Raw genomic sequence first — 12,178 nt, forward strand, 5'->3', positions numbered from 1 at the left:
AACTAATTGGATTGTCGCCGTTCGCTTGAGGCCATATGCTCTGCTCAAGGGAATGGGAGTCTTTGACAATCGTATGCATGTGTTCGGGACATCATATGCAGATTATTGGAGATCCAGATCTATATGCTTTACATTCAAGATAATAAATCATGCTTAACTTTACTTCTGATTTTAAAATCATGCGTGTAGTTTTTATTTAGAGATGGCAGACTTGAAAGTTTTGTTTCTACAATGTACCAATTCATCTTCATTTGTTATGAATAAGCTTATCTTTTGGTTTTATATCCATTAAGTTCCAGATAAATGTGAAAAAGTAGCTTTCATTTGTAAAATCCAAAAATTAGGTATTAAATGCATTAAATAATAATATAATAAGAATAATATGGATATAAATGAGTTTATGTAATATAGTTTATAATAGTGAAAGGTTTATATTCATATTCTTTTTTTATTATATTTTTATATATTATTTCACAATTTGACCTTAATAGTGTGCTAATTATTATTTTATTTTATTTTAAATACTGAAAAAAATTGACTCTATTATAATATATCATTTTATTTTATTTTCCTGTTAAATATTAGAATTTTTTTCCTTATAAATGTGCTAATGATCTATATTATATTATATTTTATTATATTATTTTATTTTTTTGATAATTTGATTTATGTAATTAAATTTAACCGTAATAGTGTGCTAATGATTATTATTTTATTTAAAATATGGAAAAAAATTGACCTTATTGATGTGCTAATGATCATCATTACATTACATTATGTATGTTATTTTATTATAATATATCATATTTTATTTTATTTTATTTTCCTATTAATTAAATATTGAAAAAATTGGACCTTATTAATGTGCTAATGATCATTATTATATTGTATTGTATTACATTACAGTATAGTTGAGTATTTTATTGTATTGTATCCTTACCAACCCTATTAAATATATGTATATTTTCCAAAAAATATAAAATAAAAATAAAATGAAAACCTTGGGTTTGCACATGACCTTGATAATTCATGATCATTTCTCTAAACGTGAGACCTCAGTAATGTGCTAATGATCATTTACAGTTTTCACGTACATGTCAAAGTAATCGTGCAAATTGCAGAAATGATGGTGTGTTTTTCACCTCTCGCCCCTCAGTTGAGCTCAGTAGAAACATTGCAGTACCTCGCGTGTGTTTTTGGGATGTGGAAATGACTGTGACCAGAATGATTAACCCACATTAGCTGCAATAATAATGAGTCTTCGCTGGTAATGAGATAAGTACTCTCATGAATGCATTTACCTTTTTATTCACTTGGATTGTACCATGCTGATGAACAACAGAAACTGACACTAATCGCAGATACCCATAATGCACCTTGGATACTAGCCATTTAAATGTTTGTATTTTCAGCCTTCAGTGAAGATGATCTCGAACTTGGAAATGTATGTTTTTGTTTCTTTAATCTGCAATTTCATTCATTTTTTACATCTGTCAGTATATCAGACATGCTCTTTAACGATTTGAACAATCACTCTGTGTCCGAACTCATCTCCCGTTTGGTGTGTTTCAGAGCAAGAGGAGTCGTTTGAGTTCATCATTGTGTCCCTGACGGGTCAGATGTGGCACTTTGTGGCGTCCACGTATGAGGAGAGAGAGCTCTGGGTTCAGGCCATCGAGAGCCAGATATTTGCCAGCCTACAGTGCTGTGAGAGCAGCAAGAACAAGGTAAGATGATATTATGTTTATTTAGATACTGTGGAAATAGATGAATATGCCTTATATGTACCCTTCTGCTCTTTTCAAACTGTGCTATCTGAATTATTATGCCACATAGTCTCGATTAGGAAGCCAGAGTGATGCAGTGACCATCCAGTCCATCAGGAACATGAGGGGAAACAGCTTCTGTGCAGACTGTGACGCTCCCAGTGAGTAAAACATCTCTGGACATGAAGCTAGATTCCTTTTATTAGACATTCTATCGTATGTTTGTCTTTTCCTTTGCTTTGCTTTGTAGTGTCATGAGATATAATGTGATGAAGTACTTTAAAACAATAATAATAAAAAATAATGTAAAATAAAATGTTTAATAATTTAATAAAAAAAGGTTTTTATTTTTTGTTGGGTAGTTTCACCCACATTAAAATAATAGAAAATAAAATAATTAAAAATAATAACGTTAACTTTGATCGTTTAATTTAAAATAAATAACTTTTAAGACATTTTTCTATTTTTGTTGGGTAGTTTCACCCACTTATAATACAAATAATATAAAAATAATAAATAATTGTTCGACGTTTTGTTGCGTAGTTTCACTCACATTAAAATAATAAAACATAATTAAAAATAACAAAATGTAAAATTAATAAAAATACGTTTTCGGACACTTTTTGGGGTGGATTCACACACTTTAAAATAATACAAATATATATTTTTAAATATGTAGAAATTAATTTTAAAATTTTCAGACAATTCTTTTTCTTTTTTTTTTGTTGGATAGTTTCTTCCACATTTTTACACTTGGAATACTAGTGGTTTATGGCATAATGATTGCTGAAAATGACCCATCAGACCACACGCAATCAAGCATGTCAGAGTTTGAATTACATAAAATGCAATATTGGTTTTGGGAAACTGAAATGTAACTGTCTCTCAGATCCGGACTGGGCCAGTCTGAACCTCGGCGCTCTGATCTGTATCGAGTGCTCCGGGATGCACAGGAACCTGGGCACCCATCTGTCCCGCGTACGGTCTCTGGACCTGGACGACTGGCCTGTGGAGCTCAGCATGGTGATGACGGCCATCGGGAACGCCATGGCCAACAGTGTATGGGAGGGCTGTGTGGAAGGATACACCAAACCTGGGGTGGACAGCACCAGGTGGGTCAACTGTCCACAGCATTAGCTGCTAGCTCAAAAAAATCAAGTTTTGCTAGCAACTTTATTTTTTATTTTGCACAAGTTTAAAAACAAATTTCAAAGGCTTATATATGCACTACATGTTCAAGAGTGAAATGTGGCACTGTGTTGTTTTACACGTGAGCAGTTCATGATCTGGTGTTTTCAGTGTCTCAGAATCTCTGGGTTTACAATAAACGTGGGAGTTTGTGTCACTTATAATGTGCATTTGATAACGCAATAAGTGCTTATTTTCAACCAAATAGACTCTTTAACTCTTTTCCCTCCATTGACGAGTTATCATTTTGAAGACAACGCTTCCCCGCAACTGACAAGTTTTTATGTATTGTGTTTTCACTGTTATACACTAGGGGCGCTATTACACATCTTCTGAACGAGTACAAAACCTCCCGAACAAAAACACACGTGAACCGGAGAGAGAAACAAGCGATCTCTTATGTAAACAGATGGATATTAAAAATGACGCGATCATTAGCAACAGACTGCATATATATATATAAAAAAACCACATAATGTTATGGATTAAAATGTTGCTCCAGGAAGCGGAATATGTCTGTGCAAGCTTTGGAGGTTTTGAAGGAAGCTATTTACTGGATTTATACTTTGATATTAGTACTGAATATTATCCAGAAATTTTCTCTGCCTTTTGCTCGAAATTATGCATTTTTATGAAACCTACCTATGTTCAAGAATTGATTAAAAAAAAGTAGAGACTTTGATCTTTATTTTGGTGTATTGCATATTCAAATAATCATACAGCAAAATATACTGTATTTATATAAATATAAATATACATAAAATTTAAGTGAAAATAAAGTGGCTGGCAACTTTTTTCAAAAATGCTGGTGAGGAAAGAGTTAAAATCTTCCAGCATATTTTTGCCAGAATGAAAGCTTAATTGTTTAACATTCAAAAATGAATCAAGAATAGTGTAAATATTAGTGTGAAATTATTTGTATTATTATTATTACTCTGTTTTTTTTTTTAGAGTGAAGTATTAAAATAGTAGTCTCTAATTTTTTTGTATTTTTTTTTATTTAATAGCAGTAATGATGATAATAAGCACTATTATTATACTATTATTGTTTTAGAATAACATTAATATAATATAATTTTTGGCTAAATTGTGCCACTCTTAAGCAAGCACCACAAACCTGGAGCTTTTTTTTTTTTCCTAAATTGCCATTTTTACTTAATCGTGACTTAATCCTGTTCTATAAATGTTTTATGAATCAGTTTTCCGAACAGTCAATCAGTCAACATTAAACATGGCAGCTGTAAGTGTTTAAGAAAGTGAAAAGTAGTGTTTGAAGATTGGGCTCTTTTTTCAGGATGTGAAAGCATATTCAATAAGCATTATAGCCAGTGTGGTTTAAATGATCAATGACTGGATCGTGTGAGGGTCTTCACCCAAATCATCGCTCCATTAGTGCTGTTTGAAGAAGATGAGATACTACAGGAGATAATCGGGTCCATAGACCATTGTCTGGAGCTGCTCACCTGCTCCGCTTCCAGGCGATGTCTCGAGGTGTTTCCCGCTTTAAGCCTGACACACTCGCTCAAATTCCCAGTCTGTCTAATGACCTGGAGAAAAGAGTGTTTTTGGTGGCAATTAAGGACACTATTACGGTCCCAAACCGCTCCCCTGAGGGCTAAACTGAGAGCTCTGGATGGCTCTGACAGCTATCCATCACTCAGAAGGGTGAATCAGTCACTCCTCAGGGTATAAATCCACACCGCCTGGCCTGCGCCGCTTTGGTCTAGTGCATCATAATGCAGGATTTATTGCAATGCTGCTGCATTGGCTGCTGAACTCTGTCTTATGACTTTATCTAATTTGGGATGACAGTATCTAGCATGTAATTCATCATGCATGTTAGTGTTACGTGATGTGAATGATGCCTAAAAGGGTGTGGCTTATTGAGCAGAGTTCACTTTTTTCAGTGACTGAACTTATGATTTTTGCCAAGTGCATGATTAAACAAGTCAAAGAAATCCCACCGATTTAAACCGAAGGAGGCCATGTCAAGAGACTACGATATTATTGAGATCTGAGAACGGAAAACCACCGAGCAACAAGGTTATTATAGTTTTGCATGTTTCATTAGTTGGAATATTTTTTTTGTTTGACTTTTTGACTTTTGTCAGATTGTCAGGGAGCTCAATCTGAGAAAAGAACACGAAAAGATAACAAATAATACCGTATTTTCCGGACTATAAGTCGCACTTTTTTTCATAGTTTGGCTGGTCCTGCGACTTATAGTCAGGTGCGACTTATTTATCAAAATTAATTTGACATGAACCGAGAGAAATGAACTAAGACAAATTAATCAAGAGAAAATATTACCGTCTCCAGCCGCCAGAGGGCGCTCTATGCTGCTCAGTGCTCCTGTAGTCTACCCCTGTAAACATAGAGCGCCCTCTCGTGGCTGTAGACGGTAATGTTTTCTCTTGGATCTTGGTTCTAAATAAATGCGACTTATATATGTTTTTTTCCTCATCATGACGTGTTTTTGGACTGATGCGACTTATACTCAGGTGCGACTTTATAGTCCCAAAAACACAGTAATAAAAAAAACTTTAAATACAGCTTTTCAATTATCACAGCTTATATAGTGTTTTGGCATCGACAACCCAAGTGCATTTTACCTCAAACTTGTGACAGTTCACTTTCTTAAGTAGCAATCACTTCTCGGGTCGACATTAACACACTGACAAAATTCTATTCAGAATTAAAAATATTTTAATACCACTTTTTAATGTTTGATTGTGTAAAGGTGTTCACGAGATACCAACTTTTCGCAAACTTGCTTCCAACAATCATTCTCATGAGCCCCTTTCACACTGCATGTTGGACCCGTCATATTGCCGGAACATTGCCAGGTCACCTTCTGTGTGAAAGCAAACACGTCCTGGGATTGATTCTGGCATAGAACCCGGGTCGGGGACCAAGTAACAAGTAACCCGGGACGAGCGCTATGTGAACAAAAGCCAGATCTAATGCCGTGTCGAAGTGATGACGCGCGTTATCACGCGACTCTTTTACCGGCTGTTTTGAAGAACAGGATTTCTCTCAGTGGAGACCGTGAACGAAGATGTAACAACTGCCCTACAAAAGAGATAGCATCTCCTCACCACCCGAGGTGCTTCACCTCTCTGTCTCTGTTCTTTTCTCTCACTCGGCGGCGAGCGATGGCTCACAGTTATCTATTGAGTGCTTGACGGGCTGCAGCCGAGTGCTTTTGACTTGATGAAAGATTATTGATGCTGATATCCCCCTCACACTTCAGTCGTCAGGACGGGCTCGCTGCCGGAGGAGGGAATGTTTTTCATTGTCAGGAGAATCTGACGGTTCACGGCATCCTCCATTTCTCCCGTTCTCTCGCTCGCTCGCTCACTCATTCTCTCATCCGCTCGGACAAAAATCTCATTACCGTCATAACTGATTTTCTTCAGCCAAAAAGTAATGGGTGAAACATGGTGTGTAATCAGAGTGCACATATATTCAATATGTAGTCATCAGGGTGCATTTGTTAATTTTTTCCCACTACATGACAGTAATTACTGGTGTATAATTTATTATATATATATATATATATATATATATATATATATGTGTGTGTGTGTGTGTGTGTGTGTGTGTGTCTAATGCTAGAAAAACACTGATAATAATATCATATATATATATATATATATATATATATATATACACACACAAACACAAACACATTTAAATTTAAATTGATTTTTTTTTCTCCAGTTTAACATTTTCTAGTTAGTAATTTCTACTTCTACTTATTTCTACTTAATTCTACTTATTACAATTATTTGTCAAAGCAACATTTCAATTTAGTTCAAATGTTTTATATTTTTTATTAATTTAATTTTAAATTTAATGTATTTTTTATTAAAGCTTAATAACAATTATGAAAAATGTTTTAATAGTTTTAGTTAACGTTAATAATCCTTAATATTATTACAAAATTATTAACTAATTTTAAGTGCCAGTTCTCATAAAATAAATTGTTCCCTAGAGAATATAAGAATTAATATAGTAATAATCGTTTATAATATTTTGTATTTATATATATATATATATATATATAGAGAGAGAGAGAGAGAGAGAGAGAGAGAGAGGGGGGTGTGTGTGTGTGTGTGTGTGTGTGTGTCTGTGTGTGTGTGTGGTGTGTTTGTCAAACAGAAACTCTTTTTTTATTTAAAAATGATTATTGCTATATTCTATGTGTCTGAGCATATTAAATTATACAAGCTTTAATTGAATATATATGAAATTTTAAAACTTACATTTTGCTGAAGATGGTCCGAGTAAACACAGTTCAGATTTCCTGAGTCACGCTTACAGTGTTGGTCATTCACTCATTGGTATGAATGGGTCATTTGGACGATCAATTATAGATGTATCATCACAATGTGCTTTGACATCAGTGAGTTGAGTAATGGGCTGGTTTTACCGTCGTGCAGTCAGGCAGGATTGATTTAAAACTCATCAGGGAGGTGAAAACTAACATCCAAGTGAGGGTGTTCTCTCAGCTCATTTACAGCCCTGATGACTCATTTAAAGCCCATCACACAAGCCATGCGCTGCTGTAATGGGCTCTAGATTACTCGCATACACACTTTACCATGAGCTAAACACAAATACTCACATGTGGCAAAGTCTTACACTGTGGGATCATAATGAAAGCTACATTTGTATCACTATCTTAAGACTGATGATATAACGGTTTAGATTTTTTTTTTTTTCTCCAGAAGTTGAAGTTTTAAAGAAAGGTTGAAATTTTGGATTTAATTAAATTAAATATTTATTTTACAGGGTTTTTTTTTTTTCATTCCATCCAAGCACTTATAAAAGTTCAATAATAATAATAATAAAACTTATATATATTTATGTATATGTGTGTGTATATATATATCATAGTATTTTTAAAAAGCGCATAAAAGTTTAAAATCTTAAAAATTTTCTTTCGTTAGTTTTTATTTATTCTTTTTAAACAAGTCGATGTATTTAAATGTTTATTTTCCATTATTTGTATTTATTCTGTTCAAACACATTATAGTACGGAGATTTTCAAATGTTTTTATTGCACATATTTTATTTTAGTATCATAACTTTGAAATGTCAAACATTATTATATTTTCTCCAACTGTGATGATAAACAGTCAGATTTCAGTTATTGTATATTATAAATCCAGCTTTGACTTGGAAACTCAATGCGTGTCTGCTGATGTGTTTCCAGCTGTTGAAATTATAAATATTGTTTTAATTATTGAGCAGCATCAATCGATCATGGAGCTCTGTAGGTACTCTATTAAACAGATTGATAGACTTATGATAGATTTACACAGTTTTGCCATCGATCTTGCAGGGGTAGAGAGGATAGAGGCGCTGCAGAGGTCTGCTCTTTAGAGCTTAAATTAGAAATTGGCAGTTGTGTGTGTTTTGGCATCAACTCTAATTACCTGACACCCTTGTGCCACACGACTGAGAGAATTCCTTCAGTTGTTCGTGAGACGGGATGCTGACGATTTACACACAGGTTTGGCTTTGATTAGGATCGCTACGTCAGATTATTGCTCTTACTCCATTAAAACTATGTATAACTAATATTGAAGCCTTGAGTTTAACTTGTACGCTTATGAAACACTAAATATGTGTTTATATCTGTATTGTATCAGGGTTATTATAGTTAATAAAATGTAAAAAAAATATATATTATTTAAATATTTTTTTTAATAATATATAATAAACTGAAATAACGAAATATTTTAAAAAGCTATTTATTGCTATATTTATTTATTTAAATTTGTTTAATTATTTTATGTCAGTTAATTGCAAAAAAACATTTATTATTTTCATTTAGTTTAATCAGCTGCGCTAAAATAACTAAAATTGAATTCAAAATGAGTAGGAATTATATATTTTTTAAATCATTAAAAATGATGGAAACGCGACAAATTGAATAAAACTTTTACATTCAAATATAAACATTCTAAAAATACAAACTAATTAAAAAAAAACTCAGTGATACTAAAATAACACTGATTTGTATCTGTATCTATGTGTATGTATTTGCTCAACTCTTTATTTTCCTCCTTTTCTTTGCTCTTCTGTTGCTGGACTGAAAGAGATAGCGATTGTGCGTCTCACACACACACACACACACACACACAGTGCCCTTCGGCCAGAGCAGGTTATAGCTCTGATGATCCTCCAGTTTGTTTCAGAAATAATTTGCCGTTGCGTCTTGGCCACAGGGCAGAGGCACTAATACAAATGAATCACTTCACTAACCTCCTTCCCCCTCTTCCACCTGTCCTCTCTTCTCTCTCGTTCTTCAGCGGTCGGGATTGTGTTTCTTGTGTTGGGTTCAGATGTTGTTTTGCTTCCATTAATGTGTTTTTTTATGTTTTAGCCAATCAGGTGAGAGCTAGTGTTTGATTGACAGCTCAGTTATAAAGTAATGTACAGTATGGTAACAGATGTGACAAGGTTGATTAGACACCACAATCTCATTTAATGGCATATAGTGTTTGATAAGAACTAGTAAAAAAAAAAAAACTGTACAATTAGACAGAGCAATGGTGTAGTTTACAGTATTTCTCCGCATCAGTGAACGTTGAGGTTGAGGTTTCACTAAAGGTTTGATTGTTATTGTAGATACATCAGCGGCTGACTTAAATACTGGAATGATAAATGTTTGACATCATGAATTGCTTTTGTTGTTGCGCATTTTCTTTTTCCCTTCTGGCAATGAAAATGTGTTTTGCTCTCTTGTGGTACATTTTTCAAAGTATTGTTTGTGCTCTCATAGCCCCCTGCAGAAAATGTATTCAACATTATTTTTCGGCATTTTTACGATGGTCAGATGATTGACTGCTTTAGATGGATGGATGGATGGATGGATAGATAGATGGAAAATAAGGTCTCCATTATGAACCTACAATGAATGTTTGGCACTATTTTAGCTTCACAACACATTCAACTAATTTATAATGAATCAGTTTTAATTTATATGTTGAATATTTTTTATTTAATGCCTATTAATTTTTTAATGTTACAAATATTATTTTTAATGAAAAAAAAATTGCGAAAATAGGGCACCCTGAAGAGCAAGTGAGTTATTAAATATCGCTGTTGTTGGTCAAAAATACAGCAAAAACACAAATATTGTGAAATATTATTACAATTTAAAATAACTATTTTCGATTTGAATAAATTTAAAAATGTAATTTATTCCTGTGATTTAAAGCTGTATTTTCAGCATCATTACTCCAGTCTTCAGTGTCACATGGTTCTTCAGAAATCATTTGATTATGCTGATTTGTTATTATCATTTTCATTTATTCATTTATTATCATTATTATTTATTTTCATTATTACTATTTATTCATTCAGTTATTATCAGTGTTGAAAACAGCTGTGCCGCTTCATATTTTTGTGGAAACCATCATATTTTTCTTTTCAGGATACTTTAATGAAAAGAGAGTTCAAAAGAACAACATTTATTTGAAATATAAACCTTTTGTAACATTATAAATCTATACTGTAACTTTTGAATGCCTTCTTGGTGAATAAAATTATTAATTTCCTATGTTTTTAATGAACAGTAGTATAGTCCACTCTCAGTTTGTGGTTTGGTTAATTAGAAATATTTTTTGCACACGTTTGAAAAATCAGATGTTGTAGAAACATTAAAGCTCTGTTTGTGTGTGTTAAGTGTGTAGTACATGAAGCGTCATTCATAACAGTGAACTACACACTGACACTGTCTCACTGCAAACACTTCCCTCTCTTTCTTTCGCTCTCTCTCCTTTACAAACACTCATTCCCTGCTGGGAGGCTGGTTGGGATCTGTGTGATGTGTCTTTTGAGAGTTTCAGGAGGTTGTTTTGTGTTTGTGTGCTGGCGAGGCTCTTCAGAAGTTCCCCTTCCTCTGAGCCCCTCTTACCTCCATGAACCCATTCACTTCCTGGCTCTGCGTTCTGATTGGTCGTTTGGTGAAGAGGGCATGCACCTTCCTCCACGCCCTCGTCATTTGTGTCTCAGATGAGTCTCCCACTTTCACTTGCATGTCCAATTGTGTGCACTACATAGGGACCCTCTCATAAATCCCTGTGTGCTGTTTAGTGTGGGTTGAGTAATTGGCCTGCTGTCTCTTCCTCTGTATTGGAGTTCATTCATCTGTTCCTGATTCTCTGGGCCAGGCAACAGGAATCAGTTTCCCGTTTGGGAGATCATTAGGGTCAGCTGATGCTAGAAAAGCTCTCTAAAAGGTTGACTCAAAAAAACATGACTTTAATGTTAATTTATTTATCCATACATTTATCCATCTGTATTTGTTGTGAAAAGTGGGCTGTAATATTTGCCTTTGAATTATTATATTAATATTACAATTTACATGTTATCATTAATATAATTATATTTGAATGTTGTTTTTATATTTTTATACTTTATAATTATGTGTATACACATATATGCAATACGTAGTTATAATTATGTGTAATATATATATATATATATATATATATATATATATATATATATATATATAGTGTGTGTGTGTGTTTATATTATATATATATATATATATATATATATATATATATATATATATATATATATATATTTCGTGCATATATATATATAAATATATATATATATATTTAGTGTATATATTTGTAATAAATAGTTATAATTATATATATAAATTAATATTAAAATAATAGTTTTTTAGTTATAATAATTATTCTGAATTTGTGTGTGTGTGTATATATATATATATATATATATATATATATATATATATATATATATATATATATATATATATATATATATATATATATATGTGTGTGTGTGTGCGTGTGTGTGCGTGTGTGTTTGTGTGTGTTTCATTTCAAACTCATTCAAAATCATAATCAAAGAATTAACTGTATTTACATTTAATTGATAATATCCACAGAAAATTTTGTTTGTTTTCCTTTTATTTGTAATAACATATTTTTCTGTTTTTAATAGTTTTTTTTATAAATAGATGTATTTGATTTAAATATATTCACTCAAATATATATTTTACAGTGCAGTATTATATTTCAAAAATATGTATAATTAAGTGTATTTATATTAATTTAATAAAAACAATTATGTAAATAATATTAATTTTAATTACAATTTGATATTAAAGATAATAGCCTTTTTTTCTTAAGTATAATGCGCACTTATCAGTCATGCACAATAAT

The 12,178-nt window shown here is 32.5% G+C and overlaps 1 protein-coding gene across 3 annotated transcripts in view; it reads left to right on the forward strand.

Moving 5' to 3' along the window:
* The window catches only part of agap3 (ArfGAP with GTPase domain, ankyrin repeat and PH domain 3), a 142,483-nt gene that overhangs the window by 121,100 nt on the left and 9,205 nt on the right, over positions 1 to 12,178 (forward strand). For all 3 annotated transcript variants that reach the window (XM_026258325.1, XM_026258326.1, XM_026258324.1), the window contains exons 14-16: positions 1,573 to 1,727; positions 1,837 to 1,927; positions 2,656 to 2,878. In XM_026258325.1, the coding sequence (XP_026114110.1) occupies positions 1,573 to 1,727; positions 1,837 to 1,927; positions 2,656 to 2,878 (469 nt within the window). The remainder of the gene's footprint in view (positions 1 to 1,572; positions 1,728 to 1,836; positions 1,928 to 2,655; positions 2,879 to 12,178) is intronic.

The sequence above is a fragment of the Carassius auratus genome, unplaced genomic scaffold (genome assembly GCF_003368295.1).
Source record: "Carassius auratus strain Wakin unplaced genomic scaffold, ASM336829v1 scaf_tig00214714_1_2670353, whole genome shotgun sequence".
NCBI classification, from domain to species: domain Eukaryota; kingdom Metazoa; phylum Chordata; class Actinopteri; order Cypriniformes; family Cyprinidae; genus Carassius; species Carassius auratus.